The 15,264-nt window shown below is 48.9% G+C and overlaps 1 protein-coding gene across 4 annotated transcripts in view; it reads right to left on the reverse strand.

Moving 5' to 3' along the window:
* Positions 1 to 14,407, reverse strand: part of Nab1 (NGFI-A binding protein 1) — a 41,657-nt gene extending 27,250 nt beyond the window's left edge. The window contains exons 1-3 of one of the 4 annotated variants that reach the window (XM_050159376.1): positions 14,162 to 14,282; positions 13,802 to 13,949; positions 4,815 to 5,628 (exon numbers count right to left, since the gene is read on the reverse strand). In XM_050159376.1, the coding sequence (XP_050015333.1) occupies positions 4,815 to 5,609 (795 nt within the window). In that variant the 5' untranslated portion in view covers positions 5,610 to 5,628; positions 13,802 to 13,949; positions 14,162 to 14,282. Of the gene's footprint in view, positions 1 to 4,814; positions 5,629 to 13,801; positions 13,950 to 14,157 lie in introns of all 4 variants that reach the window. The other 3 variants (XM_050159374.1, XM_050159373.1, XM_050159375.1) reach the window with 3 other exon arrangements.
* Positions 14,408 to 15,264: the final 857 nt, after the last annotated feature.

The following is a 15,264-nucleotide window of genomic DNA, read 5'->3' on the forward strand; positions in this document are numbered from 1 at the left end:
GTATGTAGCATGGCACAGACGTCTGACATCATGTGTTTGGTATGTCTCCCACCATCCTCCCTGGAGTTCCCACTGCACTGCAGTACATGTTCTGAGGGTGCGCTTTCCTGCTGACTGCAAGGCTGAATGTCCTGTGGGGAACTCAGGGCTGAGCTGAGCACCAGGGCAGGAGAAGAACGGTCGCCTTCCTGTTCCTAACACAGCATCAAGGATCAGCTGCGTCCTCAGACGTTTCCTCTGTCTTATTTTTGAGGGTTTTGTGTAGCCCAGGCTGGCCTCGAACTCTCTAAGTGGCAGAAGATGGCCTTGAACTTCTGCTCCTCCTTCTCCACCGCAGCACTGGACACAGGTGTGAGCCACTAGCAAGGCCCCTGCTTTAGAAGGTTAAAGGGAAATACACCCTACAGGATGACATGTGACCTGCAGGCCCAGCATGCCCGCCTCTACAGTGGCCAACAGGACCCTTCTCAAAGTGCTTTCTGAGTAGACATTTTTATACTTGTAAATCTAAATGACTAGATTACCAGATACAACCACAGAAAACGGTTTTTCAATATAAACCAAAAATTGTTTTATATGCCTTCTGCAAACTTACAGGACAAACAACGTAACACATATACGGTCATGGAATTTCAACGCCAATGGACTGGAAAAGAAGGCGGAACTTTCCCTGCTCTGGAGGACCCTCCTGGTGAGAGACTGGAGCGAGAAGCTAAGTCACAGTCTCCCCCTTCAGCCCGTCTGTCAGTGTTCCCCAGGTTCCATGGCCTCTACTTGGCAATAGCTAGTGTAGGACCCAGCCGTGACAAGCTCAACAGAGGCCTGAGTCTTCAGTAGTTTACCAGGAATAAGACCCTGAACGGAGATCACCCAGGCACCACCCAGGAACAGACCATCCAAAGGAATTCCTAACGTTCCATCCATTGTCGACAGGATCACCTGCCAGCACACACCCATCACCTTTCATCAGGACCCCCCCCCCACAAATGTCAGCCAATCAGAATTGAACCCGTCACCCCACACCCTGCGAAAGTAACTTTTCTGGGTTTTTGTCTTTAAATAATGCCCTCAGAAGGGCTGGGTACCTCCTCTTGCCGCTGCTGTGCTGATGAGGTCCCTGCTGGTTGTAATGCACACACAAAAAACCTTGCTTTTGCATTTCTGTGAGTCTGTCTCCCTGGTGGCCTTTTGGGGCCCCCACGGACTGGGCATAACATTAGCACATCCGTGACTAAGAGTTTTAAAGAGGACTGCAATTGCTGTCGCGGGCACTGCTGGCTGCTGCTGAGCGCCACCACTGCAGCTTTTCCAGAGTAACGGTCAGGGCTGTGCTCCTCGAACAACGGGCTCATGCATCTCTCCAGCTTCCTGTTTCCATAGCCCCCATCCTAAGACTCCATTCCTATCTTCGCCTCGAAGATGGGCTCTTAGTCATTTACAGCCAAACCGGAAACAACTCAGTCACCTTCGTCTTCAGAAAAAGGTGGTTCACCGGTTCTGTGACTGTTCCTCTCACTGCAGTTAACATGTTTATCACTAGTGACCGAATTATTGTAACTGTTGTAATGGTAAAAGTAAGGTCAAATGCTGCAGGTCCCTGAGTGGCTACAGCAGGCCACGAGTCCCAGGCAGGGAGCCGCATGGTGGGTGAGAGATCTCGATGGGGCAGCCAGTCCCACGAGGAGAGACAGACAATGGGCATGCCATGAGACCACCGCAGGTCTCCAAAGGTGGCTGGTTCAGGGCAGGGAGCAACACGGCAAGAGAGAGACAGAGACATGGATAGACACACCATGCAAAGTGAGGTTAGATATTTACTTAGTGGGTTATGGAAGGGAAAGGGAAGAAGGGGAGAAGAGGAGAGAGAGAGAGAGAGAGAGAGAGAGAGAGAGAGAGAGAGAGAGAGAGAGAGAGAGAGAGAGAGAGAGAGAGAAACAGAAGGGGAGGGGAGAAGTGGGGAGAAGAGACAGAAGCTGCCTCTTGGAGGCTAAAGATCAGCTTGCCTCTGCACACTGGGGTGGGGAGTGGGTGTGGCTTGACTCTTAGAGGGACAGAGCGACCATTACAACTGTCAATGTAGCATTGTTGACATAAAAACACTTGGCAAATGCTGGGTGACAGGGAGGCTCAAGAGGCACCTTGGACTTCGTCTTCTGACTTTCAAGAGGACAAAGGCCATGACTGCCCCCCCCCCAAACAAAACAAACTGTGATGATTAATCTCAACTGTCAGCATGAGGAGATCTGGGAAATGGGCTTCTGGGTGTGTCTATAAGGGACTGTCTTCCCCTACGACAGTCAGAAGGCACACTTACTGTGGGGGGGGGGGGCACCATTCCCTGGGCTGAGATCCTAGATCAGCAGTTCTCAATCTCTCTGCCAAACACTACAATTCATAACACGCATTTGAGGACTCCATCTGCATGTACACCTGCAGGCCAGAAGAGGGCATTAGATCCAACTGTAGATGGCCGTGAGCCACCATGCGGTTGCTGGAATTGAACTCCGGACCTCTGCAAGAGCAGCCGGTGCCCTTAACCTCTGAGCCATCTCTCCAGTCCACATTTCACCAATTGACATGTATGCAACACTGTATCTGATTATGGGTTACATTTTTGTTGTTGTTTTAAAGCAAAGGAGGTTAGCAGATAAGCAACTGTGGAATACCCATTGAAAAAAAAAAAAAAAAAAACAACCTGCTCATAAGTGGACGGATTGGTAGATCAATGGCACAATGACACGTCAGAATGGAAATAATATACTCAGTGCATAGTAAAGCTCTCAGTAAGCCATTATCATAAGGAACTAGGTGTCCTCTGAGCGGAATACACAGGGCCAGCCCATGAAAGGAGGAATGGCCCTGACCTCTTAACTGAGGGTCCATTTGTGAAAATCTGGGCTTCCTACTCCGCAACAACTGGTGCCATGGTCTAGAATTCCTGGTTCCGAGGCTGGCGCTGCTTCTATCCAGCTTCACACTGAACCTGAAGCCTGGGCTCATGGAATCCCGGTGTCAAGGGGCCAGCCGTCAAAGAAGGAATCCTCGTTGTACCCGTGAAAATTGGCCTGGATCCCCAGGGAAGGGGAAGAATTGGATTGGCATCCTGTGATCCACTAAAGTACCTCTTCGTACTCCGTGCGTGTACCATGTATACGCACATAGTTACATATAGTGTCCCATCTGAGTTATAAGGTAATACGTGACCCAACTTACACTTGGGTGAAAGAGTTGAATAGACTCATTATCCAAGAAGAGAAATGGATGGCAGGAAGTGTACACCTCACTTGACTTTCCCAAAGCTCCGCCCCATCTCCCATCATCCAGCACTTGACTTTCCCAAAGCTCCGCCCACATCTCCCAGCACCCACTGCTCATCTGTGGCTTAGGACGGCCTCAGGACTTACACACCATCTACACCTATGAAGCAAAGAGCAAGCAAAAACAAAGGCCTTTGCAGCAAAGGCCTAGCCAAAACATGATTCTCTCGAATTGTTTAATTTAAGGAGGGTGGTTTTCATCGTGAAATTGGTTAGGGTTATTAAAGTAATCTTGTAAAAGTTACTTTGACATTGAGGAAAGTATGGGATTTTTACTCAGCTTTGTGCTTCATCCGTAAAACGTTAAATATCATATAAAAGATTAGGTTAAAGTGCGAGGCTGAAATCCCCAGCACGTTTCACCTTTTCCTTGCTAATTACGGCTTTCTAGCAGGATACCTTTATTCATTGACAGATGATTTAAAAAGGCACTGAAGAGCACCCCAACCCTCCGACGCATGGGTGCCTGTGAACCAGGAGACAAGGTGACACCCAATAATTGTTTATGCTAATTCCAAAAGAGACCATTCAGATCAGCCCTTCTCGCCAACCAATTCTGTAGTCATAAACTTCCCAGAGGGTGAAACTGCTGAAAACAAGATTAATATAAAAAAAAAAATCAACCAGTGATAGCCATTAAAAGGGAAGTGAGGGGAGAAAAAAAATTCTCATACCCTTTTACATCTACTCATACCATTAAAGCAGAGAAGAAAATTAAATCGATGCAATAAAGACATTCAACATGTACAGAATCTGACCAAACAAGAAAATACACGTGAATAAAAGAATCACAAAATTTCTTACTGAGGAATGTAAAAGATCTACCAAAATAGGGAAAACCATATACTGTACCACTCATAGGTCCCATTACTATAAATAGGCCAACTATTATCAAGTCAACCACATAGTAAAACAATTCTAATCAAAATAACACTTTTTTTTTTAAAAAAAAAAAAAAGAAACTTGATAAATGTATCTAGAATTTTGTTAGGAAGGAAACGTGTAAAACTACCAAAACCTTAGAAACCAAACCAAACCCAGAAAAGCTGTAACACAAGAGGACAGAGGTACTTGTTTTTCCGGGCGGCAGACAGCATCGTAGGGCTACCCAGTTTATACAGTCCATGTCGCTGAGGGACACCCAACTCAGTTTGGCCAAACAGGACCAGATCAACAGATACAGCTAAGTAAAGCAGCGAATGCCAAAGGAAGAATGGCCGTATGGGAAACAGTATTATATAAGAGAAGGGCTTATGTCCATAAAATATATGAAGTTTTCATCAATCTTGGTTTGGTGTGAGATTGGGTCTCACTATATAACCCTAGGTGTCACACTTTGGTATTTTCAGGGCTGCTCCTCCCCTGAAAACCATAAGCAAACTCCCTGCAGGAAACAGCAGCGTGCGTGCACACACACACATACACACACACACACACACACACACACACTCACAGGCACTCACAGGCTCACCCACACCCACCCACCACGTTCCTTACCTCATGCAATGTGAGATGTTTGCCATCCTTTCTCTTGGAGTCGAACCGCCCATAGATGGCGCTGTACTTTCGAATCTCCTCTTCCTTGTGTGGGTCATCATCACTCATCTCGAAGATGTGACCAATCATTTTGGCCAACTTCTTATTGTTCTTGAGCAGCTCTTTCACTTCGTTCAAGTCACTTTTGGGCAACGTGGAAGCCATCCGCTCCACACACTCGGCCACAGAGAGCGCGGCTGCAGCATCCAGAGCCTCGCTGCTCTCCTTCGGGGAGGCCGGGGAGCCCAGGTCGGCTGGGGAGAGACTGTGCTCGCTCTCACTGGCGTGGTGTCCTTGCCAGAGCCGGGACTCGCCGACGCTCTGCAGTGCCAAACTTCCCACCTCCGACTTGCCCTGACCCAAGCTCTGCACACACGTGGTGGCAGCGCACTTAGGGATCTTTAGATGGGGTTCCCGCGCACTGCAGGATATGCCGAGCCAGGTTGGTGATCCCTCTGGTAATTTATAGATGGGTATGCTACTGACCGGAAGGGAAGTCAGTGGCTGATTGAAAAGGCCAGGGTTTGTAACCCAGTCTCTCAAAGCCTTCTGCAGCCTTCTAACGTGAAGGGGCTTGCTTGCCATGCCCACGAGCGCCATGATTTCCAAAAATTCCTCTTCTCCGGCTTCACAAAGTTGCTGGACGTCATCGCCACCTTGTTGGATGAAGGCATCGAAGTAAGAAAGCAGGTTGGCCTTCTGCAATATTCTGTACAGCTGCAGCTCCCCCAGGGTCCTGGGTAAGGCTGTGGCCATCACTGTGGATGGGCTTAACCTACAAAAAGAAGGGAGAGAAGGCTCAGCACACTCGCTTCGAGCTCCATCATCGGGCTGAGACATTGGGAGACAGAGACAGGAAACACAGGAGGAAAAAGACGCGACCCATCCGCAAAGCGGTTGATAGTTATGGATGCTATCTCCCGGCATGCATACTTTATCCAGTCCTGCACTCGGCTCAGAAAGACAGTTGCTGAACTGGCCTATGCTCTCAAAGGAAAGGCGATAAAACCCAGACTGGGAACTCAGACCAACGCTCGCCAGGTTTAGCCTATATTCTCAGCTTTTACGTTTTCTTCCCTTCATCGTGTAGACATGGTAACGAAGATGAATAAAACAACTGCCTTGCCTGTTGATAGGGCAGAGCTTACGTAGGTGGAGAGGACTGGACTGAATGCTGGGCAAAAGAAGGGTGGAGCCAGAGAGATACCAAGGAGCCGTCAGAGTCAGACATGCAGAATCTTTGCCGGTAAGCCACTGCCACGTGGCGATACACAGATGAATAGAAATGGGTTAAATTAATTTAAGAGTCAGCCAATTAGAAGCTAGAGCTAATGGGCCAAGCAGTGGTTTAATTATTATAGTTTCTGAGTGGTAATTTCTGGTGTAAGCTAGCCGGAAAGAACAAGCAGCCCCCTCCTCCTACAAAAAAGTCCACACATAAAAGCATGTATATGAGAGGATGGTAGCTTCACAAGGTCTATTGAGTGCTATGCTAACTCACGCCATTTCTTTCCCAGATCATGGGATATAGGAAACAGTTCACGATAACATTAAGGTGAACCGAACGTTTTCGTCCTTTTATAGCAATGAGAAAAATGAGTATTTGTTAGGCAAATATAAAAACACAAAAGGATCTTGGGACCCAAAAGACCTGAACCTAGATTGTAGTCTTCTGAGGCAATGGTTTTACAAACCAGCAGTTTTCAAGTCTTACCCTTTCTCCTGTACTTTACCAAGCCTCCTGGCTCTTGAGAGAAAGTCCTTGCCGACTGGGGAAAGCAGCTCACAATGGAAAAGAGGACGGGGACAAGTGTACATTTCCAAAGCCAAACTAACAGACAAAAGATGGACATACTGCTCAGAGTCCCAGGAGGCTTTCCAGAGACCCACACCCACAGCGGGGAGAAGAGGTTTCTCCATGAGCTTTCCTGCAGGAAGGCTGAGTCAGTCTCCGTCAAAGCCAGCTGCGATCATTTAAACACCCACGACTTCATATAGTTACTTGATTCGATTTAAAACTCCTATGAGACTTTCTGCTTCCACGACATTGGTAACCATCCGATGAAGGTCAAATTAGCTGAATATAAACTTTGCCTGGGTCTCCCTGAGCTGGGTATCAAGGGTCCTAACAGCCATACAGACAGGCAGTTGATGATACAATATATCCACTCAGCTGAAAGCCACATTACCTGGCACCGTGAGCACCAATGGAGCCTCGGCGGCTTAAAGAAAGCATTGACTCATCATCCCTGCTGTTTCCCAAAGGTAACCTACTGCCTATGCGATCCCTACACCCCAGTCAGCGAAAAGAACACAGCATCAGAAAAGAGGAATTTTAAAAGCAGGAAAAGGTAATTCAGAATCAGCTCTAGACCGCTTACTGCTCACTGAACGGTAGCCTCACACAATGGTTCCCAAGGTGGCCCATCCCTGAGTAGCATCGGTCACCTGCCTGGCCCAGGCTGCGCGGAGAGAAATGAGCAGCTGTCTGGTCGCAGATCATCTCTTACTCTGTCTGCTAGGGGAACAGGATTTTCCAGGCCTGGGGCTGACAACTCAGGGTAAGACAGAGAGGGGGCCATTCGTGGGCTTCCAGTCCACGGCATCAGGAGCCGCTGGATTACCCCAAAATCTCAGGGGGCTTCCGGCTTTTCACCAGGGATTTCCTGCAATCTCCCGGTGGCTTGCCATGCCCTGAGATGTTTTCAGACTCTGGTAACGGCGTGCGGATTTCCTCTCCCGTCTTCTCCCACTACATCCTAAGTTCAAACACTCTTTGAAGATGTTGGCATGGAGGGGAATGTACTATGATGGCTAGACTAGTCTCAGGGGGTCCCCTGCCTCAGCCTCCCTAGTTAGTGCTGAGATGTCTTCCGGTGTGGGGGGCACCACAACAGCCTCTGAGAGCTCTGAACTGCACCTCTTTTCCAGGCTGCCGTGGTGTGTCTTGATGATCTGTCCTACACCAGCCGGTCAACTGTTATGGCGGGCAGTCACCAAATCTGCGCCCGTGGTTTGACCAGGATTTCTTCAACCTCTTTTACTTGCCAGGCCTTCCCGCGGAATAGAGAAAGAGACACCAGTGTACGGATATAAAAGACTATACAAACCGAGCACTTTCTGATAATAAAATCATAAGGAAGCCTTTGAACAGTTCCTTAGCACACGTGCAATTTTACATTTATTAAAGATGAAAGCTAAGGAGGCGACTGTGCTTGTCTTTATGTGGAGTGAAGCTTTGTCTGAGCGCATGAAGCGGAGGGACACACAGCATCTGCACTATTTTCCTGAGCTGATCAATATTTTTATTTCATAACCGCCCATACTGCGTATGAGGCTTTCGCATAAATACGTCAAACGAAAAGGCAGCATTCTGTCCAGGGCCACTTCAGACGTTGTGAGAAATCCCGCCCCAATCTGAAACCAAATTTTTTATTTGATAAAGTTTTGCATTTGTAAAACTTGTCAGCAGCTCAAAACGGCGACTTCTAAAATCAAGCATCCTAACATAATCAATCCACAGACGCTCTAATTAGATACTAACCCGCTACAGAATGACGGCAGAAAAACAGAGTCTTTGTTTTCTGCCACCGAGCTATTTCCATAAAAGCAGAAAAAGTTTTATGTACAGTCAAAACAATGTAGTTCATAACCTATAATAGTCTCGAGTGTGAGTCAAGCGGTTTCCAGTTGCATTCGCGGGTGCCCCGTGCGTGGAGCGAAAGCTAGACAGAGTGGCGTGTGTGTGTGTTGCGTGTTCGGAACCAAGGCCTCCGTAGAGAAGGAGGAGGCAATACAGGCCGTCCAGCCAGAAACACCTTGAATACCAAATCTTTTATTTATTATCGGATTCTTGTTGAGTTCAGAAACCATTTTTGACTGCCAAAACCTTCACCACCCCACACACTGAAGTACATGATCCCACACGGGGTCATTACCCATACTTTCATAACCCGTGGCTTGGTGAGGGTAATTCATGGGCAGAATATGGAGTCCCTTACAAGGAGATCTCAAAGTAAAAATGAAGCTTTTTTGTTACTTTTCCGATTTCGTAAGAAACAGACCGATTTAATGTCTTACTTTGAGAACGTTCAGCACAGTGTCAATGAACAATACTAAAACTCACCCTGAGTGGATGCAGGTTTTATATTCAAAAGTGATTCTCATGTCTGAAATACTTGAGGATGATGAACCTGAATTGTTGCCTCTGGACTGGAGTTTGGCATCATCCAAGGACTGCCAAACCTTGCCTAGTGTGCTCCCAAACAGGGGTATGGTCTCATCTTCTTCCAGCCTCCCGGATTCCCAAATGAATTCTTTGCAACCCCGTCAGCCTTTGTCAACGCACTAACTTCCCTGTTTCTCAGATGAATACAGATGTTTCGTCCTAGTCTCGTCCATTTCTCTTTTCAGATCTGCGTGCGCTTAGACCATACCATCAGCCCCAGCCTTTCTTTTCCCCAAGCACCAATCCTGGTTTCTACTGCTTCTTGCCCGCTGCCCAGCCCCTTCACTGCAAGCCCAGGTTTTCCTTCTTCTCTGCGAGTTTCCCCACTGCCTAAGACAGGCAATCTAAACTACTCCTGTGGGCACCCCACCTAAACCTGCCTTCCGTCTCCCGTGGCCCTGTCCTGGGCAGCCCTCCATTTTCTTTACCCTTCCCCACAAAACTTTCCGCACACAGCCTGGCTGTAGCTTTCTCCAGAGTTTCAGGCTGCCCACAGTAGCGTCTTCCTTCCTTTCTGTTCAACACCCTCCCCCGTTATTTTTTTTTTATTTTTTTTTTACTTATTCCCACATGGACGCTCTGAGCCAGTTCTCAGGACACCAAGGAATGGCTCCTTCATGAAGGACCAGTTAAGCGGAAGCACATGTCTGAGTGGATGAATGCGATACAAAGTATCGTACCATAAGGACTACACAAAAGGAGCCGGGAACAAAGGACTCAACGTGCTCTAAAAACAAGGTACTACCCGGTTACGGGCACCCTGAGGGTAGGAACTGGGTTTCGTTCATCCTTGCCTTTATTCTCAGCAAAGCATTCTATGTGGAATACTATTTCCAGACTTCTGTAGCGTGAAGCCCAATGTTTGAGCTCCTTTTGTATTTCAAGGGCTACCTACCCTCAGCCAACTACTGCCTGCCCCAGGAAATGGCCAATCCAGCAGAAGCATGTTCTTCTACATCCTGGTCCTCCATCCTCACTCACTCATCCTCAGCACTTTGCTTTCACAGGGGGCTACGCTGCAGCCTCTGACTGGCTCTTCTTCACCCAAGAGTTCAAGGGATGAATGCCACCGATGAACTGCACATGCTCAGAACTGTAACGCACACCGTGTATGAAGTCACCGCCTAAGTCAGCAGATTTTAAGAATTTAGTTCGACAAGCATAGGACCAAACTAGTCCCTCTGAATGTGACTGACAGCTGCATGGCTGGGGCAGACTGAGGGGACACTGACAAAGGCACTGGATTTATCTCTACTGCATGGACTGGCTTTTTGGGATCCTCCTATTCTATTTGGAGGGATACCTTGCTCAGCCTAGATACAGTAGGGAGGGCCTTGGACCTTCCACAAAGCAATGTGCCTTACTCTCTCTTAGAATTAGATGGGGGTGGGGTGGGAGGATATGAAGGGAATGGGAGGCGGGGAGGGAGTAGGAAATTGGATTGCTATTTTTTTAAAAAAAAAAAAAACCTAATAATTAAAAAAAACTAATAATGTTTTTTTAAAAAAAAGAATTTAGTTTGATCATGAGAGATTCTGGGTCATGTTGCCTGTGTTCTTAAAAATCCAATACGGCGTGTTTCAAACAAATAGCAAGCGCCTCATAAATCATCGCTAGCCTTTAACAGATTCATGTCTATTCTTAAAGTGTTTTCCCTCAGTGCTGTAAGAAGGATCAGCACATACACATTCAGCACCTGTGAATATATACTCTATATGCTCTCTGGAAGTCTGTGGTAGTCCAGAAGGCTCGGAACCAAGAGCAAAGCCTTGGTAAGGCCTGACTTATTTATGCAACATAGCCTGAATTTTCACTTCAAGGTTTCAGAGTTAATAACCACCTCTAGGGAAACATCATGTAACACCTTAGCGAAGACCTCATGCGTCACTGACAGAGAGAGAACTAACCCCACTAGACTGTTCATCTCTTAACACCTAAGTGAGGTCTGCTGTCCTCACAAGTGAAATTTTAGAAAGGAAGGGCGCACCGGCCTTAAAGCCTCTGAAGCCCCAGCGAGTTTCGAAGTGTAGCTCGGAAGCAGAGAGGCCTGGGAGAAGGGAACGGCAACCACAGCAAACGATGAGACTCCAAAGTTCGGCCTGGGAAAGGAAAAGCCGGGAGGAGACGGCACTTTCTCATTTCCAGTACTGGAATCCAGGACTTGTCTGTGGTTCGCTGTGGTTTCTTTGCCTTTCATGGGCTAAGGCTGCAGAGCTCTCCTGGAGACTTATCAGTCCCCGTGTGCTTCCCAGGAAGCATGGGGTGATGGGTGTTCACTTTGTCTGGGCTTTGCTGATGCTGGAGGCTGGACAGCCAGCCAGAAGCATCCATGCACACGTTCCTACCATGAGCTACACTCTCGGGCCCACAGTGGTAGCTCTGAAGACAATTTCAGGTCTTTACTGCTCACGCAGCTATGAATTTATGCTAACCTGGGAACATTAAAGTGTCTGTCCCTATGGATTCTTCCCTCATATCTGAATAAAACCAGGAGCAGGTTTTCGAGAGATTCCTTTTAATTCAGCCCGAGCCATCGAAGGGTGAGTTAAAACACATGGATGAGAATTAGAAAAAGATAAAGCAGAGTCACTTGGCTACTCAACATTACACATTAATATCAACAGACAAACATCTTATATGACGGCTGAGAATTCTTCAGCCAATAGGGGTGACAGACGACAGCCACTAAGAGAAGCTGGGCAGACCACAAGCAAAACGCAGACACATATAAACCCGATGGTCTTCAGACGTTCCTCTGTGAGAAGTAGTAACGTACCATGTAAATTAATACGCAGCCCCTAAATACAGTGCGTTGAAAGATGACATATTATTTGAAAGCTTAATGATACGTTTTAGCTGTGAGAATTCTCAAGATGAACATTAGTGCTTTTCCCCCAGCATCAACTTCTGAAATTTCCCTCTTGTTCCATTACCAAGACGAGAGAGTATATTCTACCACTGTAGGAGTTATTGAACATGTCAGACCAGAGAGGAAATTTGCACTTACTATAATAATCACACTAGACTCCTTTCTACCTCTCAAGGGATCAAAAGCAGCACGTGAAACAGGAGAGACCCAAGCAAAGCAGCCGGTGAGCTTACGTTATACTCAAGGGGCTGTCTTTTATTCTGTAATATGGTTGATAAAATCCACAATGAAATAGGCACACACAAAGGAGCTGTACATGACCATAATCTTTAGCCAATAGATGGTGGCCCTGTGGTATCCAGAACACAGCTTCACATGACGTCAAATACAGAGCTTTTCAAAAAAAAAAAGGGGGGGGGCAAAACCAGGTTTATTACCATGAAAGTTAAGGACTAACTCTGGGGCAGATTCTAAGTCGCCAAACACAAAATTCTAACACACTTGTTTCCATCCAACTATTCTGGACTCTAAAATTTGTTCATGAAACACTATCTGCCTCCCTTTAGAATTTCTTCTTTCAAAGCATCTACAATGCAAATTTTAATAAATCGTTTTGTCCTTCAGTTGAAGCAAAAGAAAATATGAAATGCTTTAGCGGATGGTCTAAATAACAAAGAGGAAACAAGGCTAGGCTTTCCATAGGGCAGTGGTTGCCACGAACCAGCAACCCAAAGGGAAAACTTGTAGTTTAGCTAAGATGATGCAATTATACTAGTTTACTTATTTGATGTAATTTATTAGACATAATAGCTCACTAAAATTTCCTGTATCGGCTATATCTTTAAGAATTTGCCATCTGAAATACAGTCACATCCAAGGGACAGAATAAAATAAAATGCCCGGGAGTTTTTCTTTCCAGTTGTTACTGGTACAGTCCCACACAGCAGGAGGCTCAGCGGCGAGAGATAAAAAAAGTGTGCTCAGTAGTGGAATTGGCAGGTTAAGCAAAAAACCTTCATGTCAAAAATGTAAAAGCACACAATGAAAAATCTCCCTAACGTTCCTTGAGGTTATTTTCTTTCAAGATGTAACGTTCCAATATCGAAACTGGAAACAACAGGAATGAAGAAAGCCGACCCTGGATGCCCATCTGCAAATGCTCAACAGCATCTTTATGGCAGAAGTGAAAGTCTCAAAAAAGATGCAAGGTGGAGGAAGAATCCGTCAATCAAAGTCACTTGTCCTGGCACATAGGCAGGGTATGAGGCAGCTCTTTCACCCTCAGGAAGATAGCCTCCACCCAAAACATCCTATACATCCTCTCCGATATCTGTTCCTAAAACCGGAACATGAACTATAAATATCATAACATATATTATACAAAGGAAGAAATTTCAAAAAGTGAATATTTTAAAAAGGGTAATTCGCTGCGTGTACAAAACAGCGAGGCATTTCGGATGTGACTAATCTATTTTAAATCCGGCTCCTCTGCAATCTAATATTACCTATTAAAACTGCCAAAATATTTTTAAACGAGATCCCAGAAATCTCCCTCAGAGATTCTGATCTTTGCACTCCGTGAAGTTGGCAGGCACGTCACTGGCAAACCAATCAGTAGTGACAAGTTACTCCAAACCAGTTCTTTCGGATCAAACTGTAAATTAACAAGACACGCCAAAAATTCCCAAGCCTCCCTGAGCCAGGGCATGGTTCCTCCTGGTCGCCCGCTGCAAAACTTGGACTGCGCAACCAACGAACGCACGGTCCAGCTCTCCCCCCCCCCCCCGGGAGCCTCTTTGCACATCTCCGGTTGGACCGGACTTCGGTGTTTGTCCCCAGAAGGCCACACACCTGCATCCAAAGCTTCTATGTCCTACACGTGTCTGCACACTCCCCACTCAGCCTCAGTGGCTCGGCGACTCTCGCTTCCCTGCACCTGGGTGCCAAGTTTCTGCGAGCCACTTCCAAGCAAAACTCTCCTTCCGCTTTGAAAACAGAACTACAGTAGGAAGGGGCGGATAACAGGAAGAAAACGGAGACGGAGCGGCACTTTTAGGAAGTCGCCGATCGCGGCCGCGCGGGCTCCCCACGCGGGCGGCGGGCGCGCGCCCCCCCCCCCCGCGCCCCCCCCCCGCCCCCCCGCCCGCGGCCGCCCCGCCGAGCCCCACGCCCGCGCCCCCCGCTCCTGCCCCAGGCCCGCCCGGTACCTACGCGGCCCGCGGCTGCGGCGCGCTCCGCGACGACGGCTCAGCCCGGCTCCTGCGGCGGCTGCAGCGGCCGGGACGCCCCCGCGCCCATCGAGGGGGGCAGGGACGCGGTGGGCGCGCGCTCCGTCCCCCGCCCGCCCCGACGGCGCTCGGTCGGCCGCGCGCGCGCGCGCGGGCGGAGGCTCAGGCGGAGGCGGGAGGCGGCGGCGGCCCCGGGCGCCCTCCCTCGGCCTCTCCCGCCGCCCCTCCCTCCGCCTCGCCCTCCCCCGCCACCTCCGCCGCCCCCGCCCCCCCTCCCGCCCGCCCGGCGCGCTGTCACATCGGGAGATTCCGCTCTTGCTCCATTCGCCGCTCCGGCTCCCGCCCACGCGCGGCCGAGTGACGCAGATCCCGGCGTGGGCGGCCGCGGGGCGGGGGTGGGGGCCGGCGGGGCTGGGGCTCGGCGCGGTCCCGGGGGCGGCCCATTCCCACGGCAGCTGGGAGCGCGCGGGTGGGCGCGCGGGGGTGGGGGGTGGGGACGCGAGCCCGAGAGGATGCAGCGGCCGCGGTGGAGCAGACAGCGTGGCCGGCCGAGCCCCGCGCCCCGCCAGCCCGGGTGTGTGTGTGTGTGTGCGCCCGGGGGGGGCATCGGCGGACTGGGAACCGAGCGCGCCCGGGCCGCCCCACCCGTGCTGGGCGAGCTGGCCGCGCACCGAGCACGCCCACAGGTGCGGCGGGACTCCCGCCTCGCCCACCCCACCCTGTCCCCACCCTTGCCCAGGCCTGGGCTGAGAAGGGAGGAAAGGGAACCCTCTGGCCTGGTAACTTAATGCCGCCCTTTTCACCATCTGAAAACCCTGTGGCTGGTCTCTGTTGGCTTCCTGTAGGCAAATGACACCGGCGGTACTGTCTTGGAGTGTGTCAAAATAGAGTTCTTGAGGCACGCTGTAAGAAATTTTGAGCTTGGTTTGCATAAACTTTTCTAGCCAAAGAAAGCATTAAAGCACCTTCCAAATTGAAACTGTTGCCAGAAATTAGAAAAAAATAAATAAATCTGTTTTTGCCTTCCTTTGCAAAAAAAAAAAAAAAAATGTATCCAAGCTTTAATGGTGTGCCCTTCTGCAATAC

This window comes from Alexandromys fortis, unplaced genomic scaffold, assembly GCF_014885135.2.
Source record: "Alexandromys fortis isolate MF-2015 unplaced genomic scaffold, M_Fortis_MF-2015_v1.1 scaffold_65, whole genome shotgun sequence".
Classification (NCBI taxonomy): domain Eukaryota; kingdom Metazoa; phylum Chordata; class Mammalia; order Rodentia; family Cricetidae; genus Alexandromys; species Alexandromys fortis.